We start from the raw sequence: 19,622 nt of genomic DNA, 5'->3' as shown, positions 1-19,622 counted from the left end.
TCACTCTGCCCAGCCTCTCCAATGAGGCTTTCCAGTGTGCTCAAAGGCTCTGGAGTTATCGCGTGAGGAAATATTGTCTCACACTCACCTAAAGATGAAGATGAAAAGCATCAGCAGCATGCAGAAGGTGGCAACGTTGTCCATTGTCTTCATCAGGACCACCAGTTGGCGCTGCAAGGCTGGCATGAACCGTACCAACTTCAGCACCCGCATCAGGCGGAAGGTACGCAGCACCGAGAGGCCCCCGCCTTGCTGTCCGACAATTTCCCACACACTGAGGGGAGCACAGTAAGACAGATCAAATTAAATGAGAAACACAACATGAATCTGAGAATTTGTCATCAATTACCATTCAACACTTGAACCTGGTAACAAGCAGGCATTTTAACTAGTGCAAATGTGGAAACTGGGGTTTAGTTATTACAGAAAGTTGCACTCTCGAATGTAATGCACAGAACTGGCAGAACAGCCAGAGCCACGGCTATCTTCTTTCATGAAATCAAATCCTTGGAGTTAGGTATTAGTCTCTTCATTTATTCTGATTAAGGTGAAGGGTCTAATCAATCTGCAGAGGGGATACTGTTCAGCAATGTTGATGTCTCGCCATGAGAGCCAAAAGGTTTTCACTGGGGTCCCAGTGCTCGAGGTCAGCTGCACAGGAGCCCTGACTTGTCCCGAACCTGTTTAATAAGGACCACACTCCCTGTGAAAGTTCAAAGTTTGCCATTCAACAGATGGACTTTGTCACAAGGAACTTGTTAGTGACTTCCTGTGTCCCTCTTCCTTGATCCAAAGGCTGCTTAGTAGTGGGTCTCACTGCCTTTTGGGGGTTAAATGGTCAGTAGGTGAGCTGAACATGTAATCTTAGATCGGGCGAGTGAGGAGCAGCACGAATGCTTTCAACCAGCTTGTGGATTTTCATCAGTTGTTGGAGGTGCGGGATGTTGATGTTTGCAAGATCAGGAAGCCAGGAGAGGGATGTTGAGCGGAAGGACTCAGTTATGCTCAGTGTGCGATGAACTTCATGAGCTGGGTTATCAGCTCAAACTTCATCCCAAAACATGATATGCAGCGAAAACCATTGCCATGCCAAAATCTGAAAAAAATCTTACCCTAGCAGACAGCTACTGAGCAATTTTAATACTTCCTCTATACTTTAGGACTTATTATTGTCTAACTCTGCAATGGGTATCTCCAGAAGTCGAGACCTTCCTGAAAGCTGACCACACTGGTTTTTGTAAAGGATATGGGAGATGGAATGTGTAAACAAAGGGAAAGAGAGGAAATGAGGGACTCAGGAAAGGATGTGCCAAGGGGATACAGTTTGGTTTTGTGCAGTGGTGTAAAATGGATAATGGTCAGCCTGGTTTATATTTCTCAGGATATTTATTTTCTAATTTTTGTCTTTTCAAAGATCTCTTTCCCGGTGTTGGTGATATCCAACACTTTATCGAAAATGGCTTCCAAAAGAACCCGAAGGTAGCATAACGTCAGTAAATATCACAGCTTAGGACTGTCTAGTACACTGACCTTGTCGTGAAGCTTTTCAGGGGTCTTCCAACTGGGGTTGGGACAGTGGTTCAAAAAAATCCATCACAAAAGACAATTTAGAGTCCATTGCTTGGGTAAGGGGATTGAGGGGGGTGGGGGTGCATGGAATTTAGACTGGACAACAACTAGGTTTAGGACCCTGTGTTAGCCCCGGTACTGTTCAACATATAATCCAATGACCTGACAATAACCACATTCCATATATTCATCCATACTGATGACATCTCTAGTGCCAACCAAGCTCCACCTTCTGTACCCTAGACCCATATCTTAACAACGATGTTACAAAATTCGCAGACTGTTGCAATACATAACATCTCATATTGAATCCCACTATAACCACATGCAGTATATTCCACTCCACAGTGCCAGTGTCTAATAAATTGTTTTTCCACACGGATAGCCAGAGACAATCCAGACTTGGGATTCATTCCAGATATGAGTTTCTCCTTCTGAGAACATCTGAAGAAAACAGCAGCAAGTGTCAAGACCAGAAACAACCTACCAACTGGACATGCTAGATCGATGCTGTTGTGAAAGCCTGAGAGATCTCAGCACTTGCCCAATTGTACTCTGCTACAAACTGTGATAAAGTGGCACACAGGTTTCCAAATGGGATTATTTGACATCACAACTCCAGTGATTAAGGGAAGGTGAAACAATAGTGTGTTGACAATATGTCATTTCCAGATGAAAATGCTGTCACACCTTTTGACAGGTCACACCCCTGGTCATATTTCTACTTAGACAAGCAGTAAGTTAACCTTCTCTCACCTTTTACTGCATTTTCAATCTGACCCCTCACTTCTCAGGAATATTGAACTAATTCAATTGAACAACAAGGACAAACAAAGAGTGCAACACAAACAGACAAATATATATATATAAAAATGCACAGTTTAAAGCGTCTCTCAGTTGTTCATGAAATACAGTACATCGCGGTGGCCAACAAGAATCTAACTAGTTTGAATATTTGGAGTTACTGTTAGATGTTCATCAGAGAGAAACAAGATTCTAAGAGAACCTGGTGTGACGCTCTGGGTGCAAACATCATAATGAGCAGTTCGTGTGCTCAATGACATTATTCACAAGGCAAAGTGTGAAAGTGTTGATGGTGTGAGAGAGGGAATGTGTGAGCTGAGAAAAAGAGAGGAAATGATGGGACTCAGGAAAGGAAGAGCCATGGAGATAGGGTTTGATTTTGTGCAATGGTGCAAAATGGACGATGGTCAATCTGGTTTCTATTTCTGCTGATATTTACTTTAGAATGCTTGTCTTTTCAAAGAGCTCTACAAGTGATACCTTATTGTTTAATGCCTTCATGAATGGATTTTGCATCTCCTTGACAATTTACCTGATGACGACAATGATGCCATCGAAAATGTTGTAAGGGTTCTTGATATAACCGAATGGTCCATACACCAGGATCTTCAGAAGCATTTCCAGTGCAAACAGGCTGGTGAAGACAATATTACTGATCTCCAGGGCATTTGTAAGCTCTTCTGGCTGAAGAAGAAAATGAAAACTGCATCAGAATGACAAGAGGATAAATGTTTGAGTCTGGTCCAGTTTCCAGGCTCTGTCTCATTTTTGTTTGGGAGCTGTTGTAGTCTTTGTAGTTTTCTAAGTGAAGAACGTGAATTCAGCATTTGTTTTAACTGTTATCCTCCAATGAAGAGTGGTGTGGTTCCATGTAGAGTAAAGCCCTCCCTGATCTGTCTCAACAACATGCTTTAACCTTCCAACAGCACTCTACTTACACTAGTACAAATTTTTCACATCCCTATATTCTTCCTGAAGACCAGTGCCACTTAGTATCGAACAATACCCCAGCCCAGTAGAAGATATACAGTACTGACCAAAAGATTCATTTCAGCTAAGACCTTAGGAACCAGCTGAGAGAGACACTTACATCCCAAATTAAACTGGTCTCTTCTGAAAGAAGCAAGGGTGATGTGAGAAAAAAATCTTTTCACTTAGTGAGTAGTTAGGGTCTGGGAATGCACCGTCTGGAAGTATGGTGGAGGTAGGTTCAACTGAGGCAATCAAGAGGGAGTTGGGTAATTATTTGGATAAAAATAATGTGCAAGGATATGGGAAAAAGCAGAAGATTTGCACTGGGTAATGATGCTCATTTAATGAGCCTGTGTAGGCATGATGGGTAAATGTAACAATTTTGTGCTTCATTGGTAAAAGGCAATATGTTAATGCCATTAAAACTGAAAAGTTTTGTTCTGTATTATCTTTTTCTCTGATATCATCTGCTTTGACTACAAATACCAGTTAGGTATTTGAGTTGTGAATTAAATACAAGGGAATGGGTTGGTGCTGTTTTAAGTGGAAGATTCATTACCAATGTGTGAAGAAAGGTTCAGAAATGATGCACAAGGGTGTTACCAGGGTTGGGGGGGGTTTGAGTTTTAGGGAGAAGCTGAATCAGCTGGGGTTTTTTCCCCCAGGAGTTTTGGAGGTTGAGAGGTTTATAAAATCATGAAGGGTGTGGATAGGGAGAATAGTGAAAGTAGCGAAGGTCTTTTTACCGAGGATAGGAGAGTCCAAAACTAGAGGGGATAAATTTAAGGTGACAGGAGACAGATTTAAAAGGGACCTGAGGGGTACCTTTTTCATGCATAGGGTGGTGTATGTATGGGACAAGTTACCAGAGGAGGTGGTAGAGGTGGATACAGTTACAACATCTAAAAGACGTCTGGATGGGTACATGAATAGGAAGGGTTTAGAGGCAAAATGCTGGCAAATGAAACTAGTTCAGTTTGGGAAACTTGGTTCGCATGGGCGAGTTGGACCAAAGGGTTTTTTTCTGTGCTGTATGACCCTGTGACTCTATGACTGGAAAAGAAGTTCTCTGTTTGTTGATGTTTTCCCCTCTCTCCTATGTAGAAGGTAGGCAAACATGATGGGGTGGATTGTCAGCAATGGGAACACTAGTTTTCCCTCTACTAAAACAGGCAAACCAGCTGAACATTCCTGTCTCAGCCTTGGCTGAAATGTTCAATCTCCACTTTGGTGAGTGAGTGAATCTGGAAACTATCAGGGCAATGTAAATACCCATTGATGGTCAGTTCATCTCTTAGACTTGATGATCATTTAATAACATGCAGTTGTAGGATTCAGAAAGGGTCACAGAGAACTACAGGACAGGAATAGGTGCTTTGGTCCATTATATCCACACCAGGCAAAAACAACCACCTAACTATTCCAATCCCATTTTCCAGCACCTGGCTCAGAGTGTTGTATGCCGTGGCATCTCAAGTGTACAACGAAGTACTCCTTAAATGTTATGAAGGTTTTTGCCTCTCCCACCCTTACTGGCAGTGAGCTCCAGATTTCTACCACCCTCTGGGTGAAAAAAGTTTCCTTCACATCTCCTCTAAACCTTCTGACCCCTTACCTTAAATTTATGCTCCCTGGTAATTGATGCCTACCTATGCCCCTCATGATTTCATACATTTCAATCATGTTCTGTCTCACTGCTCTTAAAAAAGCCCCAGTCTATCCAAGCTCTCTTCATAACTGAAACTTCCTAACCTGGGCAATATCCTGGTAAATCTCCTCTGCACTCTTTCCAATGCTATCATATCCCTCCTGTAACGTGGATCCTAGAACTGCACGCTGTACTCTGCTTGTGGCCTAATAAATGTTTTATACAGTTCCAGCTTCACCTCCATGTTCTTTAACTCTATGCCTTGACTGATAAAGTCAAGTATACCATATGCCTTCTTAACCACTACATTCACCTGTCCTGATATCTTAAGAAATGAGTGTACATGCACACCAATGTCCCTCTGATACTATGAAACATGCTTATGTTGGTACCATGTATAACATTCTTTTCTATTGACTTCAAATGAAAATTGGGCACAGTATTAAAGTAGGTGGACCATCTCACTGTTATCCTTTCTAGTATTGCTAACATAGAAGAATTTCATCCATGTTATCTTTTATATCTCTAGTTCCTCAAGGAGAAAATGTGAAGCACCATTAATACGTTAAAAAGAAGACATCAAATTAGTATAAATGGACAGGAGTTGAAAATAAATGATAGAAAGAACACTGAAATAAGTTCATTGTAGATGTGACTTTATTTATCCTGACAAAGTTTGGATCTAAGTCCAAAATGAAAACATCAACTGATGTATCAGCTCAGATCTCCCAAACTCTCAGTTCCTTCTTCAAACATTTTTAGCCTCCCAGATGGAACTGAAATTTAGTTTTGAAACCTTTCATTGCTGCCTATTGATGCGATTAAAACTGGATTAATTAAAACATTGAAAACATTCGAAAACTCCTCCAAAGGATTTCACAGCAGTTGAAAGCACATGTCTAAGCGTATAAGACAATTACTGTACCTCAAGAATTTTTTATGAAGTGCTGTGCTGCTCATTAAATTTGTTTTATATAAGAGAGTTAGTCAAACAGTCTCAATGAAGAGCTTAAATCAAAAAAAGGTTTACCTCACTTGGGCTACTTCTGTGTGCACTCTAAATTGAAGAGTCACACTATTATTAATTATTGGGAGTCTAATACTTCCTTTGAATGAATTGGACTTAACATTTACTATAGAAATATACAACACTCTTCTTAGATGATAGTCACTGGTTAACGAAGTAACAACAAATGGATCTTTTTAAAGTTGAGAAATGGACGTTTGAAGGACAAATCTTCAACAATGGATGATGATGTTCTGAGGAAATGGAAGTGCAACTTCTCTGGGTCATATAAACTGAATTGTAAAGTTGAATTAATCTTTTTATCTGCTTTTCAATCACTTTTAAGAGTTGGAAGTAAATTGTGGCACTTTATCTATCCCAGGTGCATCTATGCATCTATGCTCTTCACAAAAATAACCTAAAAAGATGAAATTTAGTTAGTTGTTACATGTGTAGTAAGATGAAGTCTGCACTCTTGGGAGTCGATATTAACAGGTTTTATTAAACATAATAATGTACAAGGCATGGTAAAAGAGGAAATTTTGCTGACATCCTATAGACTCAGGCTTCAGTTCCATGTAATCTGGCATCACTCAGGTATAGCTCCTCACGCACATGCTCAGTAGCTAAATTTTGAGCAAAGGCATAATTAAACCTTTACTGCACATTTTGCTAGTCCAACCTTTCTATCCAAGCATTCAATTGCATTTTAAATGTTCCCTAAAGTTTGGCAGAAGCTTGCAGTATTTGAGTAACAAAATTTATTTGACCATTTCATTTTAAAATTTGCTTAGCATTATGTCATTTTCTACAAATTTGACTGAATATGAATATATTGCAGACAGACCTCTTCAATACTATATATTTTAAACTATATAGTTACTATGAATGTGCATCAATGAAATCCTAATTTGACTTTCTTTACTCGATGGTGTAAACCTGACCACACTGCAGTCTAAACTGTCCTCCAGTGCCATACTGGGGGAAAGCTTCACTGTTGAAGGTACTGTCTTTTGGATGAGACGTTAATCTGGATACTTTTAGGTGGATGGGAATAGATCGCCTGGCATTATTTTGAATAAGTGTAACATCAATGCATATCCTTGAAACAGTGTCACACTATAATTCTTAGGTAGATGTGCCAGGGCTTGCAGACACGGTGGTTGGCATTCTGGCAGGTAGGGAAGCTCAGCTGCTGATCTCCTTCGCCATCTTGTCTCATTCAGCATCAGTTATTAGGTGATACACCAGTCTGAACAACCCATCTTGACTTCAAGATAGCCTGGCTTTGACTTCTTGCACTTGTGCCATTTGTGAACATGGCCTTTCTATAGATGCGAATTATTTTTTTGGCAGCGGCATCAGTGCATTTCTCTTTGTAGACTGAGTGTTCAAGTACGAGTAGGCTGATGTGTGTTGGTATCTTGTCAAAGGCCTTCCTGTCGTTTAGAAGCACATGCTCTTTTCGAGCATATACATGGGCATTAGCACTGAGTTATGACACAGTGCAAAAAAGTTACAAATATCAAATCCAGCACCATAGGTGGTCATTTTTATTTTAAATTGTTGAGATTGGAGGAAGGTGGGGAAGCAGCAGCAATGCCAATTTACACCCCACCTGATTTCATCTCCACAGGAGTGGCAACATTCTTCAGGTATAAACCCACATTCCTAGCATGTTAGATTAAAAGGGTGGCCAATGTTTCACGTAAGTGAAAAATATTGCAAAACAATAACAAAATTGTTTTAAAAAATCAGGCTGAATGTGTGTAAACCAATTTATTCAGACTTGAAATACGCTTTGTTTTGTCAGGGATATGAAGTTCTTGGATCTTGAACTCTCTCATCTATCCACTCCCTGAAAATATTCTGAGCAGACTGGTCCAATTTTTACCCTTCCCTTGAGCAAATCAGATCAGAGGATCAAGGCTGGCCCATCAACGTCTTTGAATGCACAACAACCTTTGGGTCAAAGTGATGGGCTTTGATGAAGAAAATGCTTTGGGGGCTACACATCCATAGAACCTTATCGAAATGATCAAGCTGAGTTAATTCTTGACCACTCTGATATATAGCATTAAACTGCTGACATAGTCATAGGTCAATTGCTGTTGTGAAAAGAGTTGGGCCTCGGCTAAGCATTGCTGTAATGATAGATTACTTGATGTTGCTAATATCATCAACACTTTTCATTAACATAGATCACATCCCCAGTTATTAGTCAAGTGATTTGATTGATCAGCAGTTTGCATTTATATGGCACCTTAATGTAAAAAAAATCCCAAGGTGCTTGCAACAATGTAATCGTACAAACATTGAGATTGAGTCAATAAGGTGGTGTTTAGGCATGATGTGAGGGCGGGTTAATAGGCCTGATTGTACAAATTTCTCTTTCATGAGTTCCTTTAAATGACAGATTGTTGCAGTCCAAAGCCTCATGGATGCCCTGTCTTCAGCTGTGAGGTCTGTTCAAAGTCTACTCCATTTAACACAAAGCATGTTCTGAATAAAGAGAAGTTATATTTTCCCTGGGTGGGGGAGCTGGAGCAAAGTAACCAAATGCTTCACAGAGGCACCCCTTAAATAACTGCTGGCAAAATGGGCTAACCACCGAGTTGTATATATTTATTATTGCTTCATGTACCTATTCTAATACACAGAATTGATAACAGCGATATGGAAAAAGAGATGAGACATTCGATGGGGAAGACATGAGGTGAGAGGTGAGCCCAGTATTAATATGGAACTGGTGTCCTATCTTGAGCATGAAATGCTGAGATAAGCTCATTTAGGATTATTCCTCACAATGGTTTTCGGGCTTTGGAAGTGTGTGGAAGGGTGCTGACAAGCTGTATCCAGAATTAGCACAATGCTAGAAACGGAGGAACTTAATTACAAGCTGTGGCTTCTGTGACAATCAAAGAGAAGTCGATTACAAGGTGCCAAGCTCCACATCACGGAGTGATAGAAAAGTAACATTCTTTCCCACTCCATAACAGGTGAGATTAACTGTTATCAACCAATTTTACAGCAAAGACTCTCAAAGACAATGGAGTGTTTGAACAGACTCATGAAATAGACAAATACTAACGTTGCTATGGACAAAAATCAACAACAAATTACATTTATAAAGCACCTTTAACATACTGGAACACTTGGACAAAAATAGTTATTGAGCCAAAGCAAGAATCACTGAAAATATCCACTGGAGTGGTTGGTCTCACTGTTTTTAAAAGAAGATTTTTTTAATGTGGTGAGAACAAGAGAGGTGGCACAGTGGCTCAGTGGTTAGCACTGCTGCCTCACCATGCCAGGGACCCAGGTTTGATTCCAGCCTCAGGTGACTGTCTGTGTGGAGTTTGCACATTCTCCCCCTGTCTCTGTAGGTTTCCTCAGGGTGTCCGTTTCCTCCCACAGTTCACAGATGTGCAGGTAGGTGCATTAACCACGGGAAATGCTGGTTTATGAATACAGAGTGGGGAATGGGTCTGGGTAGGATGCTCTTTGGAGGGTTGTAATGGAACAAATGGCCTGCTTCTACATTCCAGGGATTCGATGAGTGAAAAGGCTTCAAGTGGTGAACAGCAGAGTAGGATTGAGCAGTGTGAAGGCCTTGTCAGTGGGGATAAACTGAGAACCCTGAAAGGCACAGACACACTAGAACTGGAGGATTTATTAATGGCAAACATAATCTTGAATAGGAGTGCAAAATGATGATCGTAGCCTGTTTTGCACTGCTGCCAAAGGCATTCTGCTCCAAGCTCACAGTGAGTAAAGTTATTGAAGGGTTTTTTGTCAAACATGTGCTTAGATTTTCAAGGTATTAAATTGGCACATGCACCATCAGTAGACGTCAGTGCAAATAGGACAATAGGGATGTTGAGCTCACTCTGAGATAATGGGCTGAATTCTGGACAAGTTGGAAAATTATAGGGTGCAATTTGACAGTCTGGTTTGGAGACTTTGAAGTTGTCACACTTGGTAAAAATATAACCAGGAATGCTTTAAGATGAAGTTAGAGCTGGAAAGAGGTGGTCCTTGTGCTAAATTTAATATTGGCTTTGACAGTTGGCTCAAAATAGATCCTGAAAAATGTGTTGCTGGAAAAGTGCAGCAGGTCAGGCAGCATCCAAGGAGCAGGAGAATTGACGTTTCGGGCATAAGCCCTTCTTCAGGAAGGCTTATGCCCGAAACGTCGATTTCCATGCTCCTTGGATGCTGCCTGACCTGCTGCGCTTTTCCAGCAACACATTTTTCAGTTCTGATCTCCAGCATCTGCAGTCCTCACTTTCTCCTTCAAAATGGATCCTGAATATTGACTCTGATGAGTTTAATCTAGGCCAGAGAAGCTAGAAATAGAGGTGAAATCAAGAGTCACAGTGCAGAAATCAAGCAGGATAATATCAGGTTGGAGACAGTACGGGCCTGTTCATCACATGATAGACAAGCAGTTTCATGGAGTAGTGGTACTCAGTCTTAAAGCAGAGAGGTAAGAGTTGAGTGCTACCAGTCCTCAGAAGGAAGCTGTTGTCACTGGGGTAGCTTCTTTTATTAAAGAAAGAAAAATAAATCTTGCCTTTGAATACCATTAGCTTTGAACATCTCAATGACTTTTATTTTGAATGTTACATAGACAAAAGTGGCTGCTCATTACTGCATAGCAAGATCCCATGGAAGAAAACAAGATGAATAAGAAGTCAAACCATTCTCGATAGTGTTGATTAGAATCACAGGAGCCCTACAGTGTGGGAGCAGGCCATTCAGCCCATTGAGTCCACACCAACTATCTGAAGAGCATCCCACCAAGACTCACCCCCTACCCTATCCTACCCCTTCACCCTTCACCCTTCACCCTTGCATTTCCCATGGCTAACCCACATAACTTGCACATCCCTGGACACTATGGACAATTTAGCACGGCCAATCCACCCAACCTGCAAATCTTTGATTGGAGGATAATTTTCTTTACAGACTTGAGCAGAGCACTCTGTTATTCTTTGAATTGTGCAGTGGGTACTTTTAGGTCCAACTGAACAGGAAAACAGGGCTTTCTTTTAATGCCTAATCTGATAGGTGGCCATTCTGACAATTTAGGACATTCAGCACTCCACGGATGGGGTCAGCCTGGACTGTGACCCAGAATGGGGTTAATTTCACAACCTTCTAAGTGTGAGCATTGGGCATGGACGGGTTGGACCGAAGGGTCTGTTTCCATGCTGTACATCTCTATGGCTCTAGGACTTTATGAGGACCAGGAATTGGCTGAAGATGGAGATTTATAGCGTGTACAGGTCTTACTGCTAGTGTGCTGGCTGATATTTGGCCAGACAGGAGTGAAACAGAACGTGGGAAGTGCCATGGAGATGGACTATGGCCCAAAGCAGTAGAGTGCTCAGCTTTACTACAGCGTGATGGCGCAGATTGCCTGTAATTCGTTTAAAAATGGAGCCATTGGCAATTCTTTCTTAATATAACCTGATTAATGTGATTCACAATACTGTGCCTTTAAGATAAGTTTTCCGTAGTGTAACTCCTGCAGAGGGTGTTGTCACAATAGTGCCAAAGTGTCTCTTTCAGCCAGACAATTGGTAAACAGCTTTCAAATTCTCCTTGGCTTTTTAAAAAAATGAGACAAAAGAATCATGAGTGCGCAGGGGCAGGGCTCTCACAGACTCACAAAGGTTTTTAGTTTGCTTTCAGTTAGTGAGAAGGCTTCTGCTGCTGCTGCTGCTGCTGCTGAGCTAATAGCTTGAGTTCCCAGCTGCTACAGTGAAGTCTCAGTTAGAGAGTTGAGATTGTGGTGCTGGAAAGGCACAGCAGGTCAGGCAGCATCCAAGGAGCAGGAAAATCCCCGTTTCGGGCAGGAGCCCTTCATCAGGAAGGCTTTTGCCCGAAACAGCACCACACTCTCGACTCTAATCTCCAGCATCTGCAGTCCTCACTTTCGCCTCTCAGACAGAGAGGCTTCCTCTTCAAAGCCAAAAGGGGCAGATTTTTTTATGGACTGGAGAGAGACAGCACTTGAGAATCATAACTATGTTGCTGAATTGCATTTTTGCAAAAATGCATGCGTATGAGATGCTACCTATATTGGAACCATTGACAATTAGTGGTTAAATAATAGATTATCTTGTTAAGAATTTCAATAGAGTAATGTTTGCCAATTTTTCTTTATTTATATTTTAATAGTAGTGTAAGAATCAAGTGTGTGTATTGATTAAATCCATCAATTGATTTGATGGACCAATCAAATCACATCTGGAACACAGTACCTTATACAGGAGCGTCTCGGCTATCGCCTGACAATACCTTGGGGGAAGGGGGGGATTTGATCTGGTCTGGTCTGTAACAATACCTAGCTGTTGTATGTGCGAAAGAGTTTAGCAATCAGTGCTAGCTATTTTTAATCAACCTGTTCAGACATGTTAGAAGACAGATTTGGAGCAGCTGGGCTCCTGCCCCAGAAGTAGGGACAATACCAATGCATCACAAGGGTCCATGCAGCAACTAGAGCTACGAAGTGTAAGCTAATGCCGATCAGCAACTTTCCACAGGGATACTGTTAACCACATTCAATCATGAGTAAACCATGAGTCACGACTAACTAGAGTGGGGTGCCTAAGGCCTGTCCTGTTGCAGGGTTGTATGATAGAATTTACTGATTAAGGTAGGGTTCAAGTCTGTTCAGATTTACCCACTGACTCAATTATGCACATTGAAACAAATCCAATTGTAACTATAATCTTTCTGAAATTTAATTTTGATAAAACCCGCTCCCTTAAGTGCATTGGACTCATGCTGATTTTAGTGGTTAGAAGCGTACAGAATCACAGGTGGTTTGGAGAGAAGAGATGGGAGCAAACCCTTCACTGTGATAAAAGGGTCAAGAATGAGGGGTCACAGGTTTAGAGTAACTGACAGAAGAAGGAATGGCAATGTGAGGACACTTTATCGTGTATCGGGTGGTTGGGATCTGGAATGCTCTGCCAAAAGATGTGACAGAGACAGGTTCAACTGAGGCTTTCAAAGGAGAGTTGGACCATTACCTGAAGAAGAAAAAGTTGCAGGGTGAAAAAATGGTTTGTGGCATGAGATGAATTGCTTCTGAAATGAGCAGGTACATACATGAGGGGCTGAGTTGTCCCCTCTGTGCGAGAACCATTCTGTGACTTGGTGCTGATGGCTTACATCTGACAGTGGAGGCAATCTGATAATGGTTCAGATTGTAAGGTAAAGGTAAAGTCATCATACTATAACGAGAGAGAGATGACTGATGGTGGTTTAACCTGAGGATCATCTTGCCTCAGGTGGGAGGAGGGTCTTTCCTGGTAACCTCAGCCGGTGCAAGAATTGAGCTCCTGCTGTTGGCTTCACTCTATATTGCTGTCCAGCCAACTGAGCTAACCAACCCCCTTTTGGACAGTCATACAACTCATAACTTAAAAAAATAAACCAATTCAGGGGAAATGATACCTTACTTGATTAATTCAACAATGATCAAACATAAAATAATATCATCAAGACAAGCACAAAGAATGATAGAGAAACACAAACTGCAAAGCAATACTTGGCAAGAACTACTTTGATAAATGTACAAACTCAGTGCATGACAAATACCCTGGTGTTGGAAAACGGAATCATATTATGCTGGTAGCATAGTTATAAAGCTGCTGGACTAGTAATTCAGAATCTTAGCCTAATATTCTGGGACAGAGGGTTCAGAACCCAATTCATAAATCTAGAATTGAAAGCTAGTTGCACTCATAGTGACTATGATGACTCTTATTGATTGTTGTAAGTACCTATCTGGTTCATTAATGTCTTTTAGGGAAAGAAGTTTGCTGTCTCTACATGGTCTGGATTACTTTTTGACTCCATACACATGTGGGTGTCTCTTAACCATGCTTTGAAAAAGTCAAACAATTCAAGGGCAAATAAGGATGGGCAACAAATGCTGGCCTTGCCTATGATGTCCACATTCCATGAAAGAATGCATTTAAAAAACATTCAGGACAGTCTTGTATTCTCTCGTGAGTTAGTTAATCTCAGTCACAGGACTGTGAAGCACTTTGCGCAGCGTTAATCCCCCGGTTCGCAAAAATGGAAAATAAATTATAAAGAGTAGCCAGACATAATTGTTAACTAGTAGGTCCAACTAGAAAGGGACTGTTTGTAGATGCCGGTTTCCACAGTCAAACAGTCAGCTAATACTCACTGACTAGGGTGATATCCACAGAGAATAGCCATGCTGAGGGGGACTACAAAGAGCCTTTCGCAGTACAGTGTCATCAGGAATGCACAGGAGCGATTGGGGGAAGGACAGTTTGTGATAGTGCTGTACAAGCGAAATTATCGTGCACGACTGAATTCATGTTGTCAGTGCTTGCACAGCATTAAGTGTTTTCACAACAACTCAGCAACATTAACAATCAGCAGATTTAGAAAGGAGACAAGTTGTGAACACGACAAGCTGTGACACAGATTGTGAAAGGCAGATTTGAATTTTATAATTGTATCTGAATTAGCAAAAAAACTGGGCACGGAAGTCCAGTATTAATAACAGAAAAGAAAACAGTTAGTCAGATGGTGGAGAGGAATTACTGACATGCAGTGTTAGGTAAAGCTATGTTAGGTAAAGCAGTTAACGACTGCTCAACATTCAATGTTTTAGATAACAAGACAGTTCTGTATGAAGATAGTCATTCCTGTCATTTTGTGTATTCCTGCAGAAAAGGCAAAACACCAACCCAGCCCATCACTGCAGAAATCTATTGGCTGGAAAATGATGCCAGCGACATCAATGACATTAGGCGAAAGTGAGTACTGCAGATGCTGGAGATTTGAGTCGAGAGGCTGCCTGACCTGCTGTGCTTTTCCAGCACCACACTCTTGACTCTGACATCAATGACATTAGTCTGTTCATGGATTGAGGATTCTATCCTTCCTAATATTAGATCCAATATTTTAATATTTGAAACCTGTATTGGAAGACTAGCCTGTTTTAATCTTCCAATTTAGTGTAAAATAATTTTCGGGACGCATTTGATTCCATATCATCAACTATGTCATCAATCTCTGTAAAATCAGCTCTTGGGTAACCTCTCAGCACCGAAAAGAATAAAAGAATTACATTTATACAACATCCTGATGATGTCCCAAAGTACTGTCATCAATGAAGTGTAGTTACTGTTGTAATGTAGAAAACATCTCAGCCAACTGACGCACAGAAAGAGCCAGCAAATGACAATCAGATGAGGGATCAGATTTAGATGTCAGTTGAGGGATAAAGCAAAATCATCCCAGTTTTTCCTCACTCTCCAGAAGCCTCCACTCTCTTGGAAATCTAAATGGTAGTTTTTCCCAGCACTGCATGTCTTAATGGTCAGATCTGGATACAGTCACCGGTGTTCAGTCTCACCAGAGTGCTGTACATGGATTCCACTGACTTCAACTCCGCTGATTTGACTACAGAGGTCATCATTGTCAGCTGCAGGTTAGCTTATTCCCAGTGACATAGAAATCAACTCAAAATCAGAGGACAGCGGAGGGTCATGTGGGAGCTTCTATTCACAGATTTGATAGTTTCCTGATGTTGCTCCTTCTGCAGGGTGGGATGATCGAAGTGACAGCTTTGGAGATAACACGGAACATTGCAAGGTCACATCCCACTGGAGCACAAAGTCAAGACAGATAATTCTCACAAGAAACACGGCCAGGTCAGTGAGATACAAGTTAAGGAAGCTAAAATCAGATTGTTCAGACTGAGTTGTGTACAAATCTGTTAACTGCATCACTAGGGAAACAATCATTTTGGTGGGGGATGTTCTGCAAACTGAAATCCCAGTTCCAGGAGAGACTTTTTGCTTTGCCTATCAGCCAACATATTACTAGCTCTGTAAGTTACTGTGTTTCAGTTTGTGCAATACATTTATAATCAAGTAGTACTGTACAGTCTGCGATGCTACGACTTGTCCTTTCAGTGGTTTTGGTCTCACACATCAGTGTATTGTTTAACTGTACAGAGTGAGAAGTATTGAGCTTGTATTAGAAAGACCCGGACAACAGTCTGCCAACCCTAATTGTGCAGAAGTCAGATGAAGAAGAAATGTCCCTTTCAGAATAGTTGCAAAAAGAGGACGAACAAATCTTGTGTTCTCCTGTATAATGTATGAATGCGACAGTTTGCTCTGTCTTAAAAGAGACACTCAAATTTCCGCGCTGTACATCTCTATGACTCTATACATAAAGGATTGATCTTCCCCTATTTAAATTCTTTTCTGTACAGGGGACATTGCTGGCAAGACTGGCATTTATCACCTTTATACCCCATTTTCTTTGACTCAATATTACCTAGGTCCCTTTCAACATCACTTCAGGATCAACTACATTGTTGTGTGCACAAAAACAGAAGTTGCTGGAAAAGCTTAGCAGGTCTGGCAGCATCTGTGAAGAGAAATCAAAGTTAAGGTTTCAGGTCTGGTGACCCTTCCTCAGAACATTGTTGTGAGAGTGGAATTCCACTTTACTTATAGGAATGGCGGGTTAATTGCAGAAAATTAATCTCCCACTATTAATATTCTGGGGGTTACCAATGACTAGAAGCTGAATTGGACTCCCCACATAATTACAGTGGCCAAAAGAGCAGATCAGAGGCTAGGAATTCTGCAGCAAGTAATTAACATTCTGACTTCCCAAATCCCATCCACAATCTACAAGGCAAAAGTCAGGGATGTGATGGAATACTCCACACTTGCCTGGATGGGTACAGCCCCAACAATACTCTAGAGGCTTGACAGCTTCTCGGACAAAGCAGCCTGCTTAATTGGTATCACATCCGTAAATAATCACTCCCTCCAGCACTGATGCACAGCAGCATTTACAAGATATCAGAAATTCACCAAGGTTCCTCAGACAGCACCTTCCAAACCCACAGCCTCCACCATCTTGAAAAACAAAGGCAGCCGATACATGAGAGCAGCACCAAATTCAAATTTCAGCCTCTCACTATTCTAACTTGGAAATATACCACCAATCCTTCACTGTCACTCGGTCAAAACCCTGGAATTCACAGCCTTACAGCATTGTGGGTGTTTCCACTGCCAGTGGGCAGCAGTGGTTCAAGAAGGTAGCTCACCACCTCATGGGCAAAGAATGATAGGAAATAAATGCTTGTCAAGCCAACACCACCCACGTCCCATGAATGAATGAAAATGATTGAAGGAATCAGCTGGGATTCTTACACAAAACCAGTTTGGTGGTTACGTTTATTGATGCTGGCTGTTCGTTTCTAGTTTTATTAAAATGATTCAAACTTTCATGGTGGGATTTGAGTCCTTGACTTACTCGTACAGTTGACTGCTCATTTACACCTGAATCATTGTTGCCCAGAGTCAGGGCAGTCGGTCCAGGAGGTCTGGGCAACATCCAATGCTGAAATGTGAACTGTTTCAAGAAAATAATATTCCTGAGATACAGGTGAACAGCTGAAGATAAGATTAATTACAAACACTGCAGGTTTAGCTGCCACTGATTAAGATTAAGTGCACTGACAGACAGGATCCCTTGGATAAAAGCCTCTGAGCTCCCAACAAGCCCTTGACATCTGCACTAAATTGGATAAGCCCTTCAAAAACAAGAAGGAAAGTCAGACATGGGTACAATTTTGTTTTCTCACAATGAATTCTGGCTAGAGAGTTTTGTGCTGTTTGAAAGTTAAAGCTAATAACTATTCCTCCTATACTGCTTCTCATTCAGGCAGAATAACACAAATTCACAATGAGCTGATGTTTTTTCTCACTCCTACAATTCCAATAATTTGTTGTGTTGGCTATGCAACAATATCTTGCATTTATGTCGCATCTTTAACACAGTAAAATGTCCCAAGGCTCTTTGTCAACCATAATGACACTGAGCCAAAATTAGCAACTTTTTAAAATTTGTTCTTAAGATGTATGCTTTGCCAGTATTTATTGCCCATCTCTCATTCCCTGGAGGGTAGTTAAAAGTTGGCGACATGTAGACCAGACTAGATAAGGGCAACAGATTGCCTTCCCTCAAGCACATCAGTGATTCAGATGGGTTTTTACAGCAATCAACACTGCCAATGCCAATTTACACCACTGCCTCTGTTATTACAATATCCCCTTGATTAGGGAGAGGTTTCCAGAATTTTTTTTAAAACAGGAGAGAGAGAGAGAGAGATTGGGAAAGGGAGAGCCTGAGGATGGAAATTCCAGAGTTTAGGGCCTTGGTAGTTGAACACATTGTCAACAACAGTGAAATGAAGATGTCATTGATGTATAAGAGTTTTGAATTGGAAGAGCATGAAGTTATTGGAGGTTTGTATGGCTTGAAGAAACTGTTTGTGATAAGGAGGATGAGGTCTCAGAGGAGTTTGAACACAAGATTGAGAAACTTAAGTTAAATTTCAACAGTTAAAAGATTTGTTTTGGAATATGACATGTCGTACAAGGCAGGATATTCAAATTATTCAAAGACCCCCAAACCCTTACACGTGTTTCTTCCATCTTTTGAAACTTGCTCAAAATGCAGATTTGTGGTGACCTCTTTTAATGTTCTCACATTTGAATTAGTCTTGATTTCCTCACAGCTATCTACAAAACAGTAATGGAATCTTCCATAAATTGTAATGCATTCGCCATTGAGTAACTCACCTCCTGACTCCTTAAAACACTTCCACATTACAAAATGTAAGTCAGGCATGTGATGGAATACTCCCCACTTGTCTGGATGGGTACAGCTCCAACAACACTCAAGAAGCTTGGCACCATCCAAGACAAAGCAGACTGCTTGAATGGAACCACATCCACAAGCAACCACTCCATTCACCACTGACTCTCAGCAGCAATGTGTACTATCTACAAGATGCATTGCAGAAATTCACCAAGGCTCTTTAGATAACACCTTCCAAATTCCTGATCACTTCCATATAGAAGAACAAGGGCAGTAGATACAAGGGAACACCAACACCAGCAAGTTCCACTTCAAGCCAGTCAATATATTGTCGAATCTTCAGTACTGTGGGATCAAAATTGTTTACTTCCTTCATTACATCAATGTAAATCTATACATGGGCTGCATGCTACAGCCACCTTCTCAGGGGCAACTAGGGATGGGCAATAAATAGGCAAAAGTGAGGACTGCAGATGCTGGAAACCAGAGTTTAGATTAGAGTGGTGCTGGAAACGCACAGCAGGTCAGGCAGCATCTGAGGAGCACGAAAATCGACGTTTTGGGCAAAAGCCTTTCATAATTCCTAATGAAGGGCTTTTGCCTGAAACGTCAGTTTTCCTGCTCTTCGGATGCTGCCTGATCTGCTGTGCTTTTCCAGCACCACTCTAATCTAAACATGGGCAATAAATGCTGACCCAGCCAGCAAAGCCCATGCCCCATGAGTGAATATAAAACAACTTCACTTGTTTGGTATTTGTTGTCACAAGAGTTTGTTCAGAGGCTGGATGACCCATATTCTGGATCATTTACAGGTGGTTAGCAAATCTCCAAGGCTGAAATATTTTCACTGACATCGTCAAAAGGGATATAGTCATGAAGCAGAAAATTGGAGCATATCCTGGTGATCTTGACTCTTAAATGTACCCCTCT

General features: G+C 41.2%; 1 protein-coding gene across 7 annotated transcripts in view; it reads right to left on the bottom strand.

Moving 5' to 3' along the window:
• The window catches only part of LOC122562009 (voltage-dependent T-type calcium channel subunit alpha-1G-like), a 304,845-nt gene that overhangs the window by 167,122 nt on the left and 118,101 nt on the right, over positions 1 to 19,622 (bottom strand). For all 7 annotated transcript variants that reach the window (XM_043714394.1, XM_043714395.1, XM_043714398.1 and 4 more), the window contains exons 9-10: positions 2,906 to 3,057; positions 89 to 274 (exon numbers count right to left, since the gene is read on the bottom strand). In XM_043714394.1, coding sequence (XP_043570329.1) covers positions 89 to 274; positions 2,906 to 3,057 — 338 coding nt within the window. The remainder of the gene's footprint in view (positions 1 to 88; positions 275 to 2,905; positions 3,058 to 19,622) is intronic.

This window comes from Chiloscyllium plagiosum, chromosome 24 (assembly GCF_004010195.1).
Source record: "Chiloscyllium plagiosum isolate BGI_BamShark_2017 chromosome 24, ASM401019v2, whole genome shotgun sequence".
NCBI classification, from domain to species: Eukaryota; Metazoa; Chordata; class Chondrichthyes; order Orectolobiformes; family Hemiscylliidae; genus Chiloscyllium; species Chiloscyllium plagiosum.
This window is presented reverse-complemented; position numbering and strand designations above follow the sequence as displayed.